At 54.7% G+C, this 22,320-nt stretch overlaps 3 protein-coding genes and 1 long non-coding RNA gene across 6 annotated transcripts; 2 read left to right on the forward strand and 2 right to left on the reverse strand.

Moving 5' to 3' along the window:
- Nucleotide 1: 1 nt before the first annotated feature.
- CFB (complement factor B) lies at nt 2–6,182 on the forward strand. Its single transcript, XM_059938431.1, has 18 exons — nt 2–242; nt 339–572; nt 1,001–1,186; nt 1,331–1,504; nt 1,725–1,826; nt 1,938–2,074; nt 2,379–2,517; nt 2,837–2,968; nt 3,248–3,349; nt 3,440–3,577; nt 4,089–4,186; nt 4,323–4,440; nt 4,660–4,813; nt 4,922–4,998; nt 5,205–5,317; nt 5,418–5,550; nt 5,631–5,680; nt 5,982–6,182. The coding sequence occupies exons 1-18, from the start codon at nt 179–181 to the stop codon at nt 6,126–6,128; spliced, it is 2,298 nt and encodes a 765-aa protein (XP_059794414.1). The 5' UTR covers nt 2–178; the 3' UTR covers nt 6,129–6,182.
- A 2-nt stretch (nt 6,183–6,184) lies between these two features.
- NELFE (negative elongation factor complex member E) lies at nt 6,185–12,216 on the reverse strand. 2 transcript variants are annotated; one of them, XM_059938440.1, is made up of 11 exons: nt 12,089–12,214; nt 11,567–11,649; nt 10,126–10,195; nt 9,879–10,024; nt 9,335–9,409; nt 9,174–9,211; nt 8,675–8,988; nt 8,408–8,552; nt 8,194–8,248; nt 7,843–7,945; nt 6,185–6,497 (listed from the first exon to the last, which is right to left on the reverse strand). In XM_059938440.1, exons 2-11 carry the CDS (start codon nt 11,639–11,641, stop codon nt 6,400–6,402), a joined length of 1,119 nt encoding a protein of 372 aa, XP_059794423.1. In that variant the 5' UTR covers nt 11,642–11,649; nt 12,089–12,214; the 3' UTR covers nt 6,185–6,399. The 2 variants fall into 2 exon arrangements, with proteins under 2 accessions (XP_059794423.1, XP_059794422.1); XM_059938439.1 differs by lacking the exon at nt 8,194–8,248 and having other exon boundaries at nt 12,089–12,216.
- Nucleotides 12,217–12,294: 78 nt separating this feature from the next.
- Nucleotides 12,295–22,309, forward strand: SKIC2 (SKI2 subunit of superkiller complex). 2 transcript variants are annotated; one of them, XM_059938425.1, is made up of 28 exons: nt 12,295–12,389; nt 12,467–12,570; nt 13,413–13,522; nt 13,622–13,739; nt 13,829–13,943; nt 14,048–14,122; nt 14,420–14,473; nt 14,576–14,766; nt 14,934–15,062; nt 15,281–15,426; nt 15,782–15,928; nt 16,060–16,144; nt 16,326–16,432; nt 16,771–16,917; nt 16,992–17,088; nt 17,273–17,485; nt 17,568–17,678; nt 18,789–19,019; nt 19,375–19,512; nt 19,663–19,800; nt 19,942–20,046; nt 20,388–20,535; nt 20,631–20,757; nt 20,877–21,087; nt 21,238–21,348; nt 21,425–21,643; nt 21,822–21,962; nt 22,058–22,309. In XM_059938425.1, exons 1-28 carry the CDS (start codon nt 12,368–12,370, stop codon nt 22,256–22,258), a joined length of 3,741 nt encoding a protein of 1,246 aa, XP_059794408.1. In that variant the 5' UTR covers nt 12,295–12,367; the 3' UTR covers nt 22,259–22,309. The 2 variants fall into 2 exon arrangements, with proteins under 2 accessions (XP_059794408.1, XP_059794409.1); XM_059938426.1 differs by lacking the exon at nt 13,413–13,522.
- LOC132374586 (uncharacterized) lies at nt 17,967–20,198 on the reverse strand. The gene is made up of 2 exons (XR_009505689.1): nt 18,631–20,198; nt 17,967–18,403 (listed from the first exon to the last, which is right to left on the reverse strand). It is a non-coding gene; the product is annotated as an uncharacterized LOC132374586 (long non-coding RNA).
- Nucleotides 22,310–22,320: the final 11 nt, after the last annotated feature.

A 22,320-nucleotide genomic window follows, 5' to 3' on the forward strand; every position in this document is an offset into this window, starting at 1 on the left:
GCAGGTGCCAGAACACAGATTGCATAAAAGGCTGGAGGCTGTGGGGGCAGGGGAAGGGAGCGTGACCAGGCTCAGGTCTGGAGTTTCAGCTTGGACATCGAGCCAAGCAGACACGCAGCAGAAGCCAGGAGAGGCCATCCTGCCACCAGCCCCAGTTTCTCTCCTGTCTTCCGTCACCATGGGGAGCAATTGCAGCCCCCAACTCTGCCTGGTACCCTTGATCCTGGGTCTCTTGTGTGTAGGTAAGTGAGGTCACAGCCCCCCTCCCCCCACCCTTGCTGCCCCCAGGATCCGTCCTTGGCCTTGTGAGGCTGGGCTTCACCAGCCTTTCTCTTTAGGTGTGAGCATGACGCCATTGCCTGAGGCCGGGCCCCAAAGCCCCTGCTCTCTGGAGGGAGTAGAGATCAAAGGTGGCTCCTTCCGGCTTCTCAAGGCGGGCCAGTCACTGGAGTACTTGTGTCCTTCTGGCTTCTACCCATACCCTGTGCAGATTCGTACCTGCAGATCCACGGGATCCTGGAGCACCCTGCAGACCCAAGACAAAAAGATTGTCAAGAGGGCCGAATGCAAAGGTTGGAGGGCAGTGAGGATGGGCACGGGCCAGCAGAGGGACGGAGCAGGTGGTGGCCAAGGTCCAGACTTGGATAAGATTAGACTTGTGTGGAGACCAGGCAGGCTGACAAGTTGGGCTGAGCAAGGGTAGGAGATGAGCAAGGGCTGGAGGTGGGATGGAGGGAGAATGAAGGGGAGCTAACCTTTACTAAGCGTTTACCCCGTGTCAGGCAGCCCTGGCAGTTCAAGGAACACTCAGAAATGGGGAGGGGGGAGTGGCAGGATTCCTCATGGGTTGAGGTACCCTCCAGGGGTCAAGGGTAGTAGCCGATCCTGTAGGACCGAGAAGGCGCTGTTTCTCAGTGACAGGGTCCCTGAGACCAGGAGGGATATCCTAAAGGGCAGCCCTTCCGTCTCAGTAACTTCTACTTGTTCTCCTCCCCCAAAGCAATTCGCTGTCCCAGACCACAGGACTTTGAGAACGGGGAGTACTGGCCCCGGGCCCCCTACTACAATTTGAGTGATGAGATCTCTTTCCGCTGTTATGATGGTTACAATCTCCGGGGCTCTGTCAATCGCACCTGCCAAGTGACTGGTCGGTGGGATGGGGAAACGGCCATCTGCGATGACGGAGGTGAGAAGCATCCCCTTTTCCCACGACAGTACCTTCTTCCTGACCACCCTCAGCCTGAGGAACTGGCACCATAGCCCTTGTGCTCTACCTTGCCCTTCGGGCCTCAGGCTTTGGCCCTTACCTCCATGTCTCATGCTTCTGCAGCGGGGTACTGCCTGAACCCGGGCATCCCCATTGGCACAAGGAAGGTGGGCAGCCAGTACCGCCTTGAAGACAGTGTCACCTACTACTGCAGCCGGGGGCTCACTCTACGTGGCTCCCAGCGGCGAACATGTCAGGAAGGTGGCTCTTGGAGTGGAACGGAGCCTTCTTGCCAAGGTGACCCTTCATCTGTACCCTCACGTCAGATCCTGCTCTCCCATCCTCACATCCCCACACCAGAGCACTGCCTTCTCCCCCTACTGCAACCCAGCTCCTTCCTCACTTCTAAACCTCCCCGAAGAACTTCTGAGCCCTTCCCACCCTGGAAACCCACCATCTCTCATCACTGTGTCCCTGACCCTCCCAGACATTTGACCTGCTTTCTGACTTCTCCCAGACTCCTTTATGTACGATACCCCTGCAGAGGTGGCCGAAGCCTTCCTGTCTTCTCTGACAGAGACCATAGAAGGAGTTGATGCTGAGGATGGGCACAGCCCAGGTTTGAAGACAGAGAGGGGAGGCAGGGTGGGGAATTGGGGGTGGGGGGAGGATGGAGAAGGGGCAGGAGAACCATGCATCCTGGAGCCTGAGTCTCTCTGGTGGCACCCAGGGGAACAACAGAAGAGGAAGATTATCCTGGACCCCTCGGGCTCCATGAACATCTACCTGGTGCTGGATGGATCAGACAGCATTGGGTCCCGCAACTTCACAGGGGCCAAGAATTGTCTCAGCAACTTCATTGAGAAGGTGGGGCCCCCTCCCCCTGAATGTGGGGACCCTGGATGGACCTCACTGCCCTGCCAGGACTAGCTCCCTGGTGCTCCCAGCCCCTCTGAGCCACAGGGTCCCAGAAAATCTCCAGGTCCTATTCTGTCTTCTTTTCCTTTTACTTGAAGCGCTTCCTTGATCTTTAACCCAGACTCCTCCATGAACCCCAGGGTGATGAGTCAGTCCTTGAGCCCTTCCCTGTCTGTCCCAGCAAAGCTGCTGAATTCTCCCAGCCATATATTCTACTTTCAATGCCATGACCCCTTGCTCCCCTCACCCACAGGTGGCAAGTTATGGGGTGAGGCCAAAATATGGTCTAGTGACATATGCCACAGACCCCAAAGTTTTGATCAGAGTGTCTAACCAAAAGAGCAGCGATGCAGACTGGGTCACAGAGCAGCTCAACCAAATCAACTACGAAGGTCAGAAGTCAGGGAAGGGAATGGTGGGAGGTTCACTCTGGGGTCAGAGGGGTCCGAAGTTTCAGGAGCGTTGTGGGGAGGGCAGTGAGACAAGGAGGACTACTTTTTAATCCACGGATGGGCGGCAGGGTCATTGGAAAATGGGGGTTGGTGGGAACCCTTTGGAACTGAGATGGTCACTTTGTTGTCAAAGGGAAGTCAGTGGGGTGACAGTTAACTCAAAAAGCTGACAGATGTGGATCTCAGTTGCTGCTAGGCCTCTGGGGTCAAGGATGGCTTGGAAGTCCAGGTGAGGTGATGATTTCTTCCCTTTCCACAGACCACAAGTTGAAGGCAGGGACTAACACCAAGAAGGCTCTCCTGGAAGTATACAACATGATGAGCAGGGAAGTGCACAACCTCCCTGAAGCCTGGAACCGCACCCGCCACGTCATCATCCTCATGACTGATGGTCAGAGGGACCTTTCTCCTGCCTCTGACTCCCCACCCTCTCAAACCAGCGTGTGGCCCTGAAGTCCACGTGTAACACTGGACTCATGGTTGGGGGCCTGAGTGCTGCTCTTCCTGTGAACCTTTATGAGGAGGGACCCTTCTCTACACCGTCTCTCATGTCCATCTCCTCCCCACCCTGCTCACTCAGCCATATATGTCACTCCTTCCAGCCAGTTTATCTTCCTTGACCCTCTTCCTTCCTTGTCTCCCACCTTCATGGTCCTGGTCTCTCCTGCAGGCTTGCACAACATGGGTGGGGATCCAGTCTCTGTCATTCACGATATCCGGGACTTGCTGGACATTGGTAGAAATCGCAAAAACCCCAGGGAGGATTATCTGGGTGAGTTTTGTTGCCTAGGACTCAGCACCCCACTTTCTTAGCTCCTGCCCCCCAGGGCCTGGACCCTCACGCTCCCTTTTTCTCTCTCAGACATCTATGTGTTCGGGGTTGGGCCTCTGGTGGACCAAGACAACATCAATGCTTTGGCTTCCAAGAAGGATAAAGAGCAACACGTGTTCAAACTCAAGGACATAGATAACCTGGAGGATGTTTTCATACAAATGCTTGGTAGGAAGATATCAGAAGGGTATAAGGAGATGGTCAGGAAGCTCAGCTCTCCCCAGACCCCTCAAGGTCACTCATTCTTCCACCCCTCCTGAAGCCCTGGCAGTCTGGAAGTCCTTTCTCATTCCTCCTTCTCTACCTCCGTGTCACTATTCTTGCTTCCTGGTACTGCCCACTCCCTGATCTTAGAATCACAGACTTCTGAATGATGCAGAGATCTTTCTTAAGTCCCTCGTTTTACAGATGTGGAAACTAGGGCCAAGAGAGGTCAAGGAATGGCAAGTTAGCAAGAGTTGGGCCTGAAAACATCCAGGTCTCTGATCTTTGTCCCCTGTTCTTTTCACGATACCACAGTGGTTCCCTGCCCTCAATGTAAGGAAACAAGTGCCCCTGCCTTCCCTTTCCTCCTATGGGCATCTGGTCCCCATAGACATGTAGGTGTCCCTCCCCAAAAGGCTGCTGCCATTTGGAAGTGAAGTGTTCCAGCTTTCAGTACAATCTCCTTTCTTGCCAGATGAAACCCGGACTCTGGGTCTTTGTGGCATGGTTTGGGAGCACAAGAAAGGTACTGACTATCACAAGCAACCATGGCAGGCCAAGATCTCAGTCACTGTGAGTGCAGTGTCCTGGTGGCGGGGACTTATGGGAGGGGAGGTCGGGGCGAAACGAAGGTCGGGGGAAGGGCAAAGTGTTCATAGATGTTGTTGTTTGTGAAAGCCGAGCTTTCCCTCTGCCGCTCTCTTCCCAGCGTCCTTTGAAGGGACATGAGAGCTGTATGGGTGCTGTGGTGTCTGAGTACTTTGTGCTGACAGCGGCACACTGTTTCACTGTGGATGACGAGAGACACTCAATCAAGGTCAGCATGGGTAAGGATGCAACCAGTCAATCCTGAGCTTCAGCCATGCCCTCTGGGCAGTACCTCCCACTCTTCAAGAGCCCACACTCCACCTGACCTCAACGCAGCCCCTTCCCTTGCACGCTGGACCAGTTAGGGATGGGGAAGACTTGAGTTAGGGATGACATGGAGGCAGCAGACTGCCTACAGAGAAGTGGGTGGTCTAGAGGTACCCATTCTCCTACTTCAGGAGGGAAGAAGCAGGAGTGGGAGATAGAAGAAGTCCTATTTCACCCAAACTACGACCTCAATGCGAAAAAAGCAAAAGGTATTCCTGAATTTTATGACTATGATGTGGCCCTGATCAAGCTCAAGAAGAAGCTCAAGTATGATGAGACCATCAGGTGAGCCATGTGGGTTCCCAAAGAGAAAAGGCTGGGAGAGGTAGGGCTGGAAGACTGGGGCAGGTCCAGAGTTCACCATCCCTGAATTTCCCCGTCTCTCCTCAACAGGCCCATTTGTCTCCCCTGCACTGAGGGATCGAATCAAGCTTTGAGGCTTCCACAGTCAACCACGTGCCGGCAACAGAGTAAGACATATTCAGGGAGAGTAGCATAAGGGTGAGGTTCTGAGAGACAAGGGGGGCATGAGAGGGAGCTGCACGAAGAGGAGGTGATGCCCAGCCCAGTCTCTAGCTCACAGGAAGGGGTGGAGGAACATATGCTGAGTGACAAAGGACAAGGACAATGGGGGAAGGGAGAGTGCTGAAATGACCCAGTCTGTCCATTTGTCCAGTGCAAGAGCTGCTCCCGGCAAAGGATATCAAAGCTCTGTTTGTGTCTGAGTTGTCTAAGGATCATAGGAAGACACTGATTCGGAAGGAGGTCTACATCAAGAATGGGGAAAAGGTGAGGAACGTGGGATCCTGAGGCCCTTTACGCCCCAATTCTTCCTAAGCAAGCTTTGTTCATCACTCCTCTCCTGCGTGCATCCCCACCTCACCTACAGAAAACTGGCTGTGAGAGGGATGCTCTACATGCCACAGGCTATGACAAAGTCAAGGACGTCTCTGAGGTAGTCACCCCCAGGTTCCTTTGCACCGGAGGGGTGGCTCCCTATGCTGACCCCAACACTTGCAAAGGTGAGAGAAGGCTCTTTGGTTGTGATCTAAGTTCCTGAGGCCCAAGAGTCTTTTCCCCTACAGCTTCTCCCTCCCTGTAGGTGATTCTGGTGGTCCCCTGATTATTCACAAGAAGAGTCGCTTCATTCAAGTGAGTTTCCCCTTTCCTCTCTGTGGGGAGATGCCAAGTGGTCAGCATGGCCCCCGAAGCAGGAAAGCTCACTGCATGTGGCTGGAAAGGGGAGGGTGGAGCCTGCCTCACCTTTGGACTTCTCCTTGAACTGGCCAACTTAGGGCTGTGTGTCTGATCTGTGTGCCAGGGTAAAGGACTGAGCTGGGCCCCTAGTCTAATCCTCCCAGGTCAGCTCAGATGCAGCTGGGAGTAGCTGTGCTCCCTGGGATTAGGAAGGAATTCTACCAAATGGTTCCTGGGACCCCCTCGCCCTCTCCAGGTTGGTGTGATCAGCTGGGGCGTTGTGGATGTCTGCAAGCGGCAGCAACAGGTACCTGCTTACGCCCGAGACTTTCACATCAACCTCTACCAAGTGCTGCCCTGGCTCAAGGAAAAACTCCAAGATGAGGATCTGGGTTTTCTATAAGGGGTTTCCTGTTGGAAAGGGGCATGAGAGCAAATTAAAACAACTACGACAACACCTGTGTTCAAGATCCTTTTGGGGTAAAGGAGCAGGGAGCGTGCACTGACCATGTTGTTACAACTGAGATCAAATCTAACAGCCGTTTTTAAAGGCTCAACCCCAATCCCAAGTGCTGAAAAACCAGAGGCTGAGGGAGATGTGTGAGCTTCCACCTCAGTGTTTTACTGAGACCAGCGTTGGGGCAGATGAGGCACACGGAATCCAGCTCCACTCCCTAGAAGCCGTCCACAAGGTTTTCCTTATAGACGTCATCACTGTAGACAATCTGGGTCCTCTTGTCCCGGTGGCAACCCTTAGGGCTATTCTGGACAGCTAGGGAGGGAGGAGAGTATTCATTAAGGTCTGAAGGAGGGCACTGATGAGACCTGAGGCCCAGAGTTTGACCACCTCAACTCTAGCCTCTGGCCCTTGGATGCCCAGTTTCCATGCTGCCCTCTGGTGGCCGGGATGGCCTTTCTATTAATACCTTTAGCCCCCTTAGGCCAGTGGCTACCAACCCATGGCCCCAGCAAAAAAGAGTGTACACTGTTATCATGGCACATGCAAATACCGTAATGAGTGTTTTGTTCTTAGAAAAACCCCATATGTTATTGTTGAGACGTGTAAATAATGTTAACCCACAACTTTCAGTCAGTACACCAAAAATTAAAAAATTAGAAAATCTCTATAGTCCTTTGTTAACGTGCTGGTCCTTTTTGGTTCCTTCTTGTACAGAGGGCCACGCTTGCTCTGAACTCCCTTGTGCCCACTCCTTTACACGAAAATCTATTTCAGGTAAAACGGGTTATTCACTCCATCAGGAGAACTCATTCTGGGTGTAGCTTTGGCCCTCAGCATTCTCCCTCGAGCCGTCTCTTCCCCTTCCTCTTTCCTCCCTACCCCTGGTGTGTCCCTCTCTTCACCCCACCTCCAAGGATTCCATCCCTGCCACTCTGGGCCTGGAGTGAACCCCCCATACAAGCCCCCATTCTCTTGGAGCTTTGTATCTTGACTCCGCTGATCACTTCCTCTTTCTCAAAGCTTGTATCCTTTGGCTGCAATGACCCAGGCCCCTCGGGTGCTGCTCCCGGCCCCATGACCTCTCCTTCTGTCTCCTTTGCAGCATCCTCAACTTCAGCCTAACAAGTCAGGATGGCTGGGGACGTGTGGGGCATGAGGAACGCAGCCCAGCTTCCCATCATATCCTCTAACTATTCCTCAAGCCCAGTCCCGGTTCATTTTCTCTTGAAATTCAGTCTCCCCTGCCAACACTATCGTTTTGCAGCTACCCCATGATACAGATGACTCTAGTCTACACTTTCATGCCTTACCTCACACCTGAGTTCCATATCCCTAATTTCAAAGGCTTACTTTATAAAACCAACTATACTGTATCTCAAAATGAATAAGGCCGCATGAGATGCTCACCTTCTTCACCAACCTCAGTCACTTCCACTTTTTCCCCGTTCCAGTCAGTGCCTTGGAAATTGTTTTCAATACTTTTCTCTCCTTCTCCTACTTCTAACTGACAGAAGGCCTGACGATTCTCCTTCCAATCCCCACAGCTGTCACACAAATCCAGACCTCTGTCACCTCTACAGAACCCAGGGGCATGCAGGGGAACAAAAAGGGGTGAGCTGTAGGGGACAGAATGAGAGAGGAAGAATCCCATTCTTACCCAGGGAGCCCCAGACAGACTTGCCAGTGGCAGCGTCCAGCATGGGCTGTTTTCGGGCAATGCTGACTTTGAGCTGTACGGACTCCACTTGGGTCCCGTTGAGCTGGGGCAGAAGAGGGGAGGGGGCAGAGGATGGGGGGAAACATTATAGACAAACCAAAGGAGAATTTCCAGGAGTTGCCATCCTAGGAACAGACTAAGTAGGGACTTGAGAATGCAAGGTTTCCTGCGTAAATAGGGAGAGACTGTCTCTGTCAAGAGGAAATGACTTCCTCCTGGCTCCCAGTATTTTAGAAAGAAAATATAAGGATGGCAGGAGGGATGGGAAGAACACATCTGGGAAGTCCCAACCTCAGCAACGGCCTGATCTGCTGACTCCATCTTTTCATAGGTGACGAAGGCACAGCTGGGATGAGAAAACACAGGGTCAGTAGAGGGCCTATGGGCTCCTCGGGACCCAATCAAACCCAGTGTTATAGGCTGTGGAGACAGGCTAGCTTCCGCCCTCAGGTCTCATACCCCAGGTCCTCCAAGGACTATCATCCTGCCCCACTGTCATCCTTACTTTCTGGGTGGGTCCATGGAGAGGTCAATGATGTTTCCAAAGGGAGAGAAGGCCCCACGGAGGAGGGTGGGTGTCATGTCTTCCCCATACACATAGAGAGTGTTCCCCTTCCGAGGGGCCCGGCGTTCAGGGAACGAGTCCGACCCTACAGGACAGAAATCAGTAACGAGACATAGTCTAGCTCACCCTCCACTTTAAGAGTCCAGTTTAGTAGGACCCACCTAAACCTCATCTGAAGTCACTTTCCCACCAGCCAAGCTCACTCACTGCGGAAAGGGCCCTCTCGGTCCCGGTCCCTGTCCCGGTCTCGGTCCCGGTCCCTGTCCCGGTCTCGATCGCGGTCTCTGTCCCGCTCCCGCTCCCGGTCTCGGTCTCGATCCCGTTCCCGGTCTCTGTCCCGGTTCCGCTCACGGCTGCGGTCCCGGCTGCGGCTTCGGGGAGGGGAGGCTGAGGAGCGGGCACCGCCACGTTCTTCGTAGCCCCAGTCAAAGCTTCGAGGGGGGGCATCACCAGCCCCTGGGCCCTCTGCCTCTTCTCCATCTGGCCCCAGTTCCCGAAGCCGATCACTGGAAGACACAAAGCTGGGGAGAGGTAGACAATGAGGATCAAAGGGGGCCTCTACCTTGTCTTCCCAGAGCCTGGGGAGACTCAACAATCCCTCTGTAGCCCCAGCTCCTCCCACTCCAGTCCCAAACCTCCTAAGGACCCAGGCAATCCCCTCGCCCCCGCCCCCCGCCAATGGGACCCAGTCCTATCTTTCTCTAACCTCTCATACAGAGATTTCCTCTGTGGACGTCTAGACGACTGAAAAGGAAACCAAGGACAGTTAAGATGAGTCCTAGTTGCTGGCATGTGGTCCCAAATATGTGGGTTTCTCATTTTTCTCAATCCCCAGCCCCTCAGAGACAGACAACTGGAAACCATTACCTCCTGCAGATCATCATCGGCAGATATGCTCCTCTGGAACGGTTGGAAAGTGGGGACTGGCCCCTTCTCAGGGTCCTGGGAAGACGGGAGAGACCCACCTCAGTGGGGGAGCAGGAGGCTGCCTAACCACAGGGCAGAAGGAGTTCCTCTTCCCTCGCCCTCTTCTTGGCTCCCCTAGCCTATCTTTTTTTTCTTTTATTTCCTTTCACATAAAAGATTTAATACACACTTAAAGCAGTTAGTTTACTTAAAGATGTCTTAAACCTGATGACATCCTCAGCCTGTTCAACTCCTCAGAGCAACACAATCCAGGAGCTCTTCTATATGATGGATTAGAGTCACAGAATGCGTAAAACGGAGGAGAATCTAGGAGTCATCCAGTTTCTTCATTTTACAGATAAGAAACCTGAAGCTCAGAATGGTATAGCAACTTACCCATGATTAAACTGGCGTTACTTTCCCCCTAAACTTACCTCCATTCCAACTTGGAAGGATGCCCTCTGAAGTCAAGGAGTCCCTGAACAATCTTTCTGCCTGTGCTCACCTTTAACTTCCCCTCTAGGGTCCGAGAACGTTTGAAGCCTGAGTTCTTGGTCTCAGCCTTGATGGCACTGATGGCTCCTGACTTCACCAGCTGCTTTGCCTGCTCTGTTGCCGTGGCTGTGTCCACCACAGGCTGCTCTGACAGTGCTGGAGTGGCGAGGGAAAGAGGCATTATGTTGGCCAGGCTGTGACAGAGGTCAGCCCGTGCTGCTCAGTTCCAGTCTATCCCCGCTTCCCCTGTCACTCACAGCGTTTGACACCGCCTTGGCTGGCTGTGCTGCTGCTGCTTTGCTTCTTCAGAGCCAGCAATGCCTTTTTCTGAGAACAAGAGTGAGAAGAGAGGAGTTGGTGAGGGCCAATCCCTGGCCAGGTCCTCTCCCAAGGCCCCTGGGCACATCACTCCGGGGACACCTTTCTGAGAGAAAATAATGCAAATGGTGCCCCTGGAGTGGTACATTGAGGCTGCCCTGCCTCTCACATAGTCCTCCAGATCATCTACAAAGCCAGCCATACCTAATCTATCCAAACCATGGCCTCCAGAGGCTTTCCACAGTCTCATGTTTTTCAAATTGAAAACAAGGCATTCAATCATAGACCAGAGCCCCCGGATATAAGCTGCACTTAAGTATAAGCCTCCGTGCCTTCTTAGAGACTTCATCCATCCACCCCTATATGTTTAATAAGAACACACCATTGCTTTGAAACAGGGATATGCAAAACTATGAGACATAGATCCTTCCCTCAAGAAGCTTACAGTCTGAGAAATAAGATGACTAGGTTGAATTTTCAAGACTGATCATAAGTGCAGATTGTAGCTGAGAGCAAGGAAGATTTTTCTGATGCCAAATGGTTATTTAACTGGGTCCTGGATACAATCTGCATAACACAGACTGAGAGGAAAGGGCATTTTAGACAAAGAAAACAGGGTGGCAAAGATGCAGAGATAAGAAAGCTCTGGGAATGCATGTTTTGGGATCAAGGAATAGTTCTATAGAAAGGGATGCCTGATTAAGGCTTTGTTTTATAGACAACGTGAAACCACTGGGTTTTGAGAAAAAGAAGGACAGTGTTTTGTGTTTTCAATGCACCATTTTAATAGGAGTGAAGAAGTCTGTCCAAAAAAAGAAACTTGTTGAGAGACCATTACGACAGGCTAGGTGAGCATCAGCAAAGACCTGATCTAGGGAATACAGAGGAAAAAGTAAACGGAAGAAATTACTTCAAGGGAAGAATCAAGACGACTTGGCAAATGTTTGGCTATGCAAATTGAGCAGACGACAGAGATAAGATTTTCATTCCAAACACGTGGGAGAAGTAAATGTCGTCAGCCCTATTTGGAAGACCAAGTTTAGAACAGACAAGATGATAGCTTCAATTTTGGATATGTGAAAGTTATCAGTAAAACACTAGATGGAACTGGAAAAACCAAGCTTGGGATCGCCAGCTCTTAGGTGGTACTAAAAGCCACGGAAAAGGAAGACAACTCCATGGCAGACTGCATAGAAAAGAGAGAAAAGAAAGTACACACTTGAGAAGGTCCATTCCTGAAGCTACACTGAGAGGTGGTATGTGTCCAGGTATGAGCTAGCTGAATCCCCACCCACCCCCCCCATCCCCTCACACTCACCCCAGGTGTTCTCAGTGTAGAGTCTTTGAAAGTTTGGGTCATACCCGCACACACTCCCTCACCTTTTTCTTGAGTTTGTTGAATTTCTTCTGCAGAGCCTCCTCCTCCTCGCTCAGTCCGGGGGGTATCACCAACATGGTGGCTCCTGGTTCAGGGGCAGGGCCCAAGACATCTTTCTCCACTGTCACCGCCCAGGGTTCACACGCCGTGCACACTGACCCCAGCCCCACCCCTCCAGGCCTGCCTACTCCTGTCTTCTGCCTCTCCCTACCCCTTGCTTAAACCAGGCTGCCGTCCAAACCCCCGCTCGTCGGGATCAACCAGCATTCCCTTCTCTCTTCAGGAATCACGGATACCAGCGCCTAGGCTGGCACCACGTGGCCCAGGAAGGGAGAAACACCTCCTCCGTCGCCAAGACGATGGCACCAGACCCCCCCTACCTCGCTGGGGTTAGTATGGCAATCGCGGGGTCCGAAAAGCAGAGGAGGCAGTGGAACCCGCGCAGCGCTTTCAGAGCAACCAAAGGGGCAAGAAGACAGAAGGAGCTCGGAAAAAAGGGACGAAGGCTGAGGAAAAGGCCTTACCTGAGGGGGCGGCAACCGGAGCCCCACGGTCTCGGGCGGCGCCCAAGCGGGCAGCGGATCGCGGGCTCGGAGCGATGACGTAGCGAAGGGCGGAGAACGCGGTAACCAAGGCGGCCCGCGGCGCACACACTTCCGCCCGGCATCCCACCAGTTTGGGCCCGCCCCTCGGCAGCGCTCATCCCCGCCCCCGGAGGGGTTGTGCCGGAAGTCGCTTCTACTTCCGCCGTTTCGGCTCCTCCCTACACTTCCGGGCTGCCGGGTAGCTGCCGTGGCTCCAGGATGATGGAGACGGAGCGAATCGGTGAGGGGCAGGGGGTGGAAAGAAGGAGTAGACAGGGAATGACCCTTGATCCCTGACCTGTGACCTTTCCCCCGTAGTGCTACCTCCCCCAGATCCTCTGGACCTGCCCCTTCGGGCAGTAGAGCTGGGATGCACAGGGCGTTGGGAGCTGCTGAATGTGCCTGGGGCTCCAGAGACCACCGTGAGTGACTTTTGACCCTAACCCTCATTGAACTTAAAACCTCCTTCACCCTCCTCACAGTAGGATGTAACTTGACCTGGCTCTCCTGTCTCTGGACGCCTGTCATCCGGGCCTAGACTGGTGCTGGACAGACTCCCAACCCAGTGGACCTGCTGTGGGTCAGAGCCCATGAGAAGACAGAGCTGGAAGCCCTGGGGATACCTTAACTCTGAGAACTGCTCTTTCAAATGTGTCTTTTCTCCTTGGAGTCTTTTTCTCTCTCCAGGGCACTTGTTGGTGGCTGAGATGCTAGCCTTTGAGCACCTGGCTCTTCATCCTTAGGTCTGGGACCCCTTTTCCTAAAACTAGTTATTCTGAAATATCAGTGTGCCTCATGATTAGTAGGGGACCTTTTTCATTTTTTATTTTTTTTATTGGAATATAATTGCTTTACAATGTTGGGTTAGTTTCTGCTGTACCACGAAGTGAATCAGCTATATGTATACATATAACCCCTCCCTCTTGGACCTCTCTCCCATCCCCCCCCCCGCCATTACGGCCATCTAGGTCATCACAGAGCACCGAGCTGAGTGGGGGAGCTTTTTTTAAAATACAAATTCTTAGGTCCATAGGTTCTGAAATCCAAAATCTGTATTATTAACCAGCACCCCAGGTAATTCAGTTTGCAGGCCGTTTGTCCTGTAAAGCAGAACCACCTTTGGAAGATAGTCCTTCAGCCTGATTGTCCTAGTCTGTCTGGGACATCTCCCATTTCTGATCTAAGTATGAATCTTATCACCTTCTCTTTGCTGTGTCTTACTCTCTTCTCTTACCTCATGTGTCTCATCTTGCCCTTGTTCCAGCTTCCCCACGGCCTCCCTCCCTGTGCCCCAGATCTGCAGCAAGAAGCAGAGCAGTTGTTTCTGTCATCGCCAGGCTGGCTGCCTCTGCACGGTGTGGAGCACTCAGCCCGGTGAGGGGTCTAGAGGGGCCTGGACTAGGGAGATGGGTCCCTGAAGAAAGCTGGGACAGAGGAGAAAGAAGACCTGAAAATTACTTTCCTTCTGTCCAGAAAATGGCAGAGGAAGATGGATCCTTGGTCTCTCCTGGCCACACTGGGGGCCCCAGTCCCCTCCGACCTACAGGCCCAAAGACACCCAACCACAGGCCAGATACTAGGCTACAAGGAGGTAAGAGGTCACGGGCCACGAGAAGCAGGGTTGGGAAAAGGGGAGTCAGGCAAGCTCAGCCTCACTGGTGCTCTGATCTCTTGCGTCAGGTTCTGCTAGAGAATACAAACCTGTCAGCCACTACCTCCTTGTCTCTTCGCCGGCCACCCGGGCCCATCTCCCAGTCCCTGTGGGGGAATCCAACACAGTACCCTTTCTGGCCAGGTGACTCTTGTGGAAATGGGATGGTAGGGAAGGAAGCCCTTAGTCTCCACCCCTCCTGTGTCACTCCCACCCCATGAATCCCTGTTTGTCCAACCTCTCCCCAGGTGGAATGGATGAGCCCACCATAACAGATCTGAGCACTCGGGAGGAGGCTGAGGAGGAGATAGACTTTGAGAAAGGTGAGGTGGTGCCAGGATGGACCCTTGGGAGGTAGGGCTCTGAGTCTGGGCCCTGAGGAAGAGGGGCCCGAGGCTGTCACTGGGTCCTTGCTAGCTCTTCCATTTCTCTGAGCAAATCAGGAAAAGGTACCCGTTCCATAACAACCTTTACTGTCATCTGTTGGAAAATTGTCACAATAAATATCCGCAACTGCAACGTCTATGCTGTGAAGGACGTCCTTTAGGTTCATGTACCATGTGACTTATACCAGCAGTGTGCAAGAGCCCAGATTCTCTCTCTCTGTCCCTGTCCTCCAGGTCTTCTTACTGTTCCACCTGGCTTCAAGAAAGGCGTGGACTTTGCACCAGAGGGTGAGTTTTCGTTTTGAGATGGGGGCATAGGGGAAGTGGTGCCCTTCTTCTTCAGAGCAGAGGTGGACATGACCAGGTCTCCGTTTTTGCCTTGCTCCTCAGATCACCCAGCTCCAGCTCCTGGCTTGCTCAGCCTCAGCTGTCTGCTGGAACCCCTGGATTTGGGCGGGGGTGATGAGGATGAGAGTGAGGCAGTGGGACAACCAGGCGGTCCCAGACGGGACACTGTTTCAGCCTCTCCCTGCAGTGCTCCCCTGGCCCGAGCAAGCAGCTTGGAGAACCTAGTGTTGCAGGTTGGTGGTTCTGGGCGGTTGAGGCAGGAAAGAAGGGTCTTGTCACAGACAGGGTGGGCTGGCCTGGTTGGGTCCAAGGGGAAGACTGAAGCATCTTTTGGGAGGAGTGGTAACAGACAGCTTTCTGACTGTATCTTTATTGACCCTACACCCCTTTCCCCTTCCAGGAAGCGTCCACAGCTGTAGCTCCCCCAGAGCCTCCCAAGCCCCCCCCTCAGGAGCAGTGGGCCATTCCCGTGGATGTCACCTCCCCTGTTGATGATTTCTACCGACTCATTCCCCAGCCAGCCTTCCGGGTAGTGTGGCCCAGTCCTCACATGCTCCCCCACCTCCTCCCAGCCCACTCCCTGTCTCCTCTCCCTACCAGAGGCCAGATGCCTTCAGGCCAGCTTGGACCTCAGTCCCAGACTTGCCTCACTCTGGCCTTCTCCCCGCTGCCCTGAATGTCCCATGAGCTGGAGGCAGGAAGACCCCTCTCCCTTCTCCAGCCCCCATCTATTTCTCTCTCCCACAGTGGGCGTTTGAGCCAGATGTGTTTCAGAAACAGGCCATCCTGCACTTGGAACGGCATGACTCGGTCTTTGTCGCGGCTCACACGTCCGCGGGGAAGACGGTTGTGGCTGAATACGCCATTGCCCTTGCCCAGAAACACATGACGCGGTACAGTCCCGTCCACAGCTTCCCCTTCACCAGCCCTGTTCTCTCCTGCAAACTTTCTAAGTCTCATTTCTTCTCTACCTCCCTACTTCATCCTTTCGATGAGAGTTTTGGGGGAGAAACTGAGGCAGGGGTCCAGAGGGAAATGAGAAAGTGGGGGGAGTTTAGTTAGTTTCGGAAGGGACTGGGGGACAGAATTTTTCCTGGGTAATTCCATGAAGGGGAACATGAGGGAAGTTAGGGTGAAGGGGGGCGCCTGAGCTCTGTGGCATGCTTCTGGGAAGGCTCAGGGTGGGAGAGGAGGTGCTGACCACGAGTCAGTGTGGAGGGACCGGCTAACTTCATGCTCTTCTCCCAGCACCATCTATACTTCGCCCATCAAGGCTCTGAGCAACCAGAAGTTCCGGGACTTCCGAAACACATTTGGGGATGTGGGACTTCTCACCGGGGACGTGCAGCTGCACCCAGAGGCCTCTTGCCTCATTATGACAACAGAGATCCTTCGGTGAGAGACGGGCACTCAACACGGGTGGATTTTTGGTCAGGAAGGTGAGGCTGCTCTGGAGAGCATGCTGGCTGAGTTGAGGGTAGAGACAGGAGCCACTGGGAAGTCAGCCTCGGGTCTCTTTCTTCCAGCTCCATGCTGTACAGTGGCTCGGATGTCATCCGAGACCTGGAGTGGGTCATCTTTGATGAGGTTCATTACATCAACGATGCTGAGGTAAGGGGACGGGGTCCCCAGGTCCTGGCAGTCCTCTCCCGTGGGGCTGGTTCAGCAGCTCCTCTATTCCACACACCCCGCGAACCTCACTGCCTCCTTTGCCCCGACACGGAACCCTGTGCCGCTTCCCAGGGGCAGAAGGGCAGCCCCCTCTGAGCTTGTCTGCCCTCCCTGTGCGCAGCGCGGGGTCGTGTGGGAGGAGGTGCTTATCATGCTCCCTGACCACGTCTCCATCATCCTGCTGAGTGCTACTGTCCCCAACGCCCTTGAATTTGCTGACTGGATTGGGTGAGACGTGTGTCCTGGGGTGCTTGGGTGAAGGGGGCTGTAGCATTCCTCAGTCGGGGCGGGGGGCGTAGACTATCACAGCAGGGCAAGTGGTCAGGCCTTGGGAGTGGGGATGAGAAAGGGGTGCGGCCGGGGAAACATGTCCAGCTTGGGAGGCTGAGGGATCCCACCTGGGTCCAGATCACTTTGCAAGTTGAGAGACAGGATGACGGAGACAGCCTTCCAGTCCGGCTCCCAGAAAAGACTGGGTGAAGCCAGAGTGGCGGAAGATGGTGGGGATGTGGGTTCCTTCCCGCACTCCCACCCCTGATCTTCTCTGTCTTCTCCTCCTCACTCAGGCGGCTGAAGCGTCGCCAGATCTATGTGATCAGCACTGTTGCTCGCCCAGTCCCCCTGGAGCATTATCTCTTCACGGGGAACAGCTCCAAGACCCAGGGGGAGCTCTTCCTGTTGCTGGACTCCCGAGGCACCTTCCACACAAAGGGGTAAGCCTGAGTCGGGAAGAGGCAGGGCCGGGCCCAGCTGGGTGTGACTGATCGCTGCCCCTCCCCTGCCCCAGGTACTATGCGGCTGTGGAGGCCAAGAAGGAGCGGATGAGCAAACACGCCCAGACCTTTGGGGCCAAGCAGCCCACGCATCAGGGGGGGCCTGCACAGGTGAGAGCTGGCAGGCTTTGTACCTGCCACCACCTGTTTCTCCCGTGTCCTTTCTTCCCTCATCCCCCAGGTGTTTGGAGTTGAGCTTTGAGCACTGCCCGCTTTGACTCGGCTTCAGTGCCCGCCACTTCGGCCCCCACTGGTTCAGGGACTCAGTCTCCACTCCCTTCTCCCCACTTCCCAGGACCGTGGTGTGTACCTGTCCCTCCTGGCCTCCCTCCGCGCCCGTGCGCAGCTGCCCGTGGTGGTGTTCACCTTCTCCCGTGGCCGCTGTGATGAGCAGGCCTCGGGCCTCACCTCCCTTGACCTCACCACGAGTTCAGAGAAGAGTGAGATTCACCTCTTCCTGCAGCGCTGCCTCGCTCGCCTCCGAGGCTCTGACCGCCAGCTGCCCCAGGTATGGAGGGGGGACTCAGAGACTGGTGGCGACTGGGTGTTCCATGACCCCATCCCTGATCTCGGGCCTCGGCCCCCAACAGGTTCTGCACATGTCCGAACTCCTGCACCGCGGCCTGGGTGTGCACCACAGCGGTATCCTGCCCATCCTCAAGGAGATCGTGGAGATGCTTTTCAGCCGTGGCCTGGTCAAGGTGCATATGCTGGTGGGAGAGGGACTCCCCAAGGCATTCGTTGCCCACTTAGGGGAGGGGCAAGCTTTTAGGCAGGACAGTGCAGTGGTTAAGAACTTGGGCTCTGGATCCAGGCTGCCTGGGTGTGAATCCCAGCTCCACCACTTACTCACTGTGTGACCCTGGGCAAATTACTTAAACCTCCCTGAACTGTAGATTTCACATTTTAAGACGGAGGTGTATGAGGTATGAACACACAGTATTCAGAAGAGAAACCCAAAAAGCTAGCAAACTTACGAAGGTCATTAGTCATCAGAAGAATGCAAATTGAAATACTCGCAAGATAGGACTTTACAGTTATTAGACTGGTAAAATATAGGAAAGTGGGTAATGCCAAGTGTTGCCCAAGACGTAGGAGACTGCAGGATTACAGGAACCCTTGTACAGGTGTGGCCAGTCTGAAGTGCATCCTGGCACTCTGGAGGCAAAAATAAGTATATACATACTCTTTGTCCCTAAATTCCACTCCTGAGTGTAAATCACAATGAAATTCTCACCCTGGTCATTGAGGGAACACGCCTGCTCTTCCTTTGTTGGCTGTAGTCTTGTGGCAGGGTGTTGGTGGTACCCCTTCACTGGGAGAGCCGGTAGGTAGATGTACAACACGCACCCCACAAAGTGTTCTGCAGCAGTTGGAAGCAGTGGATTAGATATAACCACAGGAACATGGATGGATGTTGAAAACACTACATGGAAGAAAAGAAGAAAACAGAAGGAGACACGTAATCGCCTTTACGGCAAATTGTAAATTATACATAAAACAAGACACATTTTATAAAACACGTTCATGCAAAAACGTACGCGTTAAATACAGCGGGATGATTGATAGTGGGGGGATGGGAGTGGGATATAGGGGTAAAAGGAAAGGGATAGGTAGCTAAATAAATACAACAAAGAAAACGATAGTACATACTGTAGATTTGCCTTGAGAGTTAAATGCGGTCCTGTGAGTTAACCGTCTGGGACTGTGCCCGGTGCCTTCTTAGCCTTGGCTACAAAGTGAGGTGGGCTTGGCCAGGGCTGGGTCACAGCTGCGTGTAGCCCCCTTGCTGATCCTCTCCCCCGTCCCAGGTCTTGTTTGCCACGGAGACCTTCGCCATGGGTGTAAATATGCCAGCCCGGACAGTGGTGTTTGACTCCACGCGTAAGCACGATGGCTCCACCTTCCGGGACCTGCTCCCTGGGGAGTATGTGCAGATGGCAGGCCGGGCGGGCCGGAGGGGCCTGGACCCCACAGGCACTGTCATCCTGCTCTGCAAGGGCCGTGTGCCCGAGATGGCGGACCTGCACCACATGATGATGGTGAGCCGGGGCAGCGCGAGGCCAGCTCTGGGCACCTGCTAGATTCTGCCGACCCTCTTCCCTTCTCCCCTCTTTCTACTTTCCTTTTGCCTGGGAGAAGCCAAGGTAGGAGTGAGCAAATCCAAGGATGAGATTGGATCTCCTCTTCTCTAGTCTTTTTCCACTGTGAATATGGAGCTAGGTGGGACCTTGGAGAGTCTATTTACTTAGTGTCGCTCCCTTGTTCTGCAGAGGTGAGCGAGCAGTTTAGGGCCCCGTGGTTGCGGAGCTGGGACTAGAGCTGCTGAGCAGCGAGAGCAGAGCAGCCGAGCAGCGGGTCTCCCCTCGCCTCACTGGCTTCTGTGGCCCGGCCCAGGGGAAGCCGTCCCAGCTGCAGTCCCAGTTCCGCCTCACGTACACCATGATCCTCAACCTGCTGCGGGTGGATGCCCTCAGGGTGGAGGACATGATGAAGAGGAGCTTCTCTGAGTTTCCATCCCGCAAGGACAGCAAGGTGAGGAGGTGGGCGTGACCAGGCTGCTGCAAAGGATGTGGACAAGGGAAGCCAGGCCTGGATGAGATGGGCATCCAGAGGCCGGTGGGTGAAAGTGGAGGGTTCTGGGCCTGGAGACTCTTGCTGCACACCCACACTGGCTTCTCCCAGGCCCATGAACAGACTCTGGCTGAACTGACCAAGCGGCTGGGGGACTTGGAGGAGCCTGATGTAACTGGCCAACTCGTTGACCTGCCTGAGTATTACAGCTGCGGGGAGGAACTGACAGAGACCCGGGGCCTGATCCAGGTAAGTGCGTGTGAGTGTTGGGGGCAGGGGTGGCAGACAGGGAGGAAGAGACTGTGACACTTTGGGTACTCCTGAACTTAGTCCTAGTGTCTCTGTGACACTTCCTCCCTTATCCCCTCTCTTCACGTCCCTGCCCTTCAGCGACGCATCATGGAGTCTGTGAATGGGCTGAAATCTCTCTCAGTGGGAAGGGTGGTGATTGTGAAGAATCAGAAGCATCACAACGCACTGGGTGTGATCCTTCAGGTGAGGGCAATGGGAATTTGAAGCCCAGAGGCAGGGAGGGAGGGGCGAGCCCTATCTCCATCTTCCCCACTTGGCGAGGGGCCGGTTGTATTCACCAGTGCTCTCATTTTCCCCTCGAGCCCTCCTTTCCATCCCATCCCCACCACTTTCTGCTCACCTCCTTGTCCTTCCCCCAAGCTCTGCCCCCAGAGTCTGCTCCGACCGCTTGACTTGGTTACCAGTCCATACTGGTGGGCTTTGCATGGCTGCACCACAATCCCTGCCTGAGGTTGGTGATCTGGTCTCTACCTTTGATGTCCACTCCTCACACTGCCCTGTCCTCGCCTCCCCGCCTCCCCTAGGTCTCCTCGAGCTCCACCAGCAGAGTATTCACGACTCTGGTCTTGTGTGATAAGCCCATGTCTGAGGACCCGAAGGAGAGGGGGCCAGCCTCCCCCGATGTGCCCTACCCAGATGACCTCGTGGGATTCAAGCTGTTCCTGCCTGAAGGTGAGAGTGGGACAGACGGCCGAGTTCCTGACAGCAGCACCGTTGGGACGCCTGGGCCCACGGCAAATTCTGACCCTGCTCTCCCCTTTTCACAGGGCCCTGTGACCACACTGTGGCCAAGCTCCAGCCAGGAGATGTGGCTGCCATCACCACCAAGGTGCTCCGGCTGAATGGGGAGAAGATCTTGGAGGACTTCAGCAAGAGGCAGCAACCAAAATTCAAGTCAGAGATGCTGGGGAGGGACCATGTGATGGGGGGTGGGGAGGTGTGGTTGGGCAGGCTCCCGCAGCCTGAGGAAGAGAAGCCTCTGCCCCAGGTCCCAAGACCTGCTCCTTTCTCAGGAAGGAGCCTCCCTCTGCGGCCGCGACAACTGCTGTCCAGGAACTACTACGTCTGGCTCAGGCCCACCCAGCAGGACCCCCTACCCTTGACCCTGTCAATGACCTGCAGCTCAAGGATGTGTCGGTGGTAGAGGCGGGGCTCCAGGTCCGGAAGCTGGAGGAGCTGATCCGGGGGGCTCAGTGTGTACACAGTCCCCGTTTCCCTGCCCAGGTAGGTCCCTGGATGCTAGCTTCCAAGCTGGGAGGGGGACTTTTCCTCTCGTCCCCTGTAGACTGGCCATGCCCATCGCAGCCCTTGTCCTCAGTGCACCCCTGCTGAGGGCGAGGAGGCTAACACGCTCCTGCCGGTGGTTCCCTGTAGTACCTGAAGCTGCGGGAGCGGATGCAGATACAGAAGGAGATGGAGCGGCTGCGCTTCCTGCTGTCGGATCAGTCGCTGCTGCTGCTCCCTGAGTACCACCAGCGAGTAGAGGTGGGAGGGCACAGATGGGGCTGGGGAGCTAGTGAGGAGGAGGTCTGCAGGCTCCCAACACCCACCATCCTTCCAGGTGCTCCGAACCCTGGGGTACGTAGATGAAGCGGGCACCGTGAAGCTGGCAGGGCGGGTGGCTTGTGCCATGAGCAGCCATGAGCTGCTCCTCACTGAACTCATGTTTGACAACGCACTGAGCGCCCTTCGGCCCGAGGAGATCGCGGCCCTGCTCTCCGGCCTGGTCTGCCAGAGCTCCGGGGACCCTAGTGATCAGCTCCCAAGCACCCTCAAACAGGTAGGGGACGCCCACCCCCGTCCCACCCTCGGCCGTGGCACTCCCAGTCCCCATGTATTCCCCACGTGCCCCATCCAGCCCTGTAAGTGCCCCTAAGAGCTGGAATTGTTTCTTCCTTGATCTGGGTCTCCTTCCTGGAGTAGGAAGGCAGGGCTTAACCTCTCCTCCCCATCTGCAGGGGGTGGAATGTGTCCGGGCTGTGGCCAAGCGGATCGGTGAGGTGCAGATGGCCTGTGGCTTGAACCAGACAGTGGAGGAATTTGTGGGAGAGCTGAATTTTGGCCTGGTCGAGGTTGTGTACGAGTGGGCCCGGGGCATGGTGAGTAGCTGGGGTTTGGGGCTTTGCGGACAGCTGACTGGGGAGAGGCTGCCCAGGCCCTACCATATTCAGTCCCCACCCTACTTCCCCCACAGCCCTTCTCTGAGTTGGCAGGGCTGTCGGGGACCCCCGAGGGCCTGGTGGTCCGCTGCATCCAACGCCTGGCCGAGATGTGTCGCTCGCTTCGGGGGGCGGCCCGCCTGGTGGGCGAGCCTGTGCTAGGTGCCAAGATGGAGACGGCAGCCACCCTGCTACGGAGGGACATCGTCTTTGCGGCCAGCCTCTACACCCAGTGAATGACCCCTGTGTAATAACGTAACAATAAAACAGCAAACCACCTGTGTGAACCTGAGGTGTT

The sequence above is a fragment of the Balaenoptera ricei genome, chromosome 11 (genome assembly GCF_028023285.1).
Source record: "Balaenoptera ricei isolate mBalRic1 chromosome 11, mBalRic1.hap2, whole genome shotgun sequence".
NCBI classification, from domain to species: Eukaryota; Metazoa; Chordata; class Mammalia; order Artiodactyla; family Balaenopteridae; genus Balaenoptera; species Balaenoptera ricei.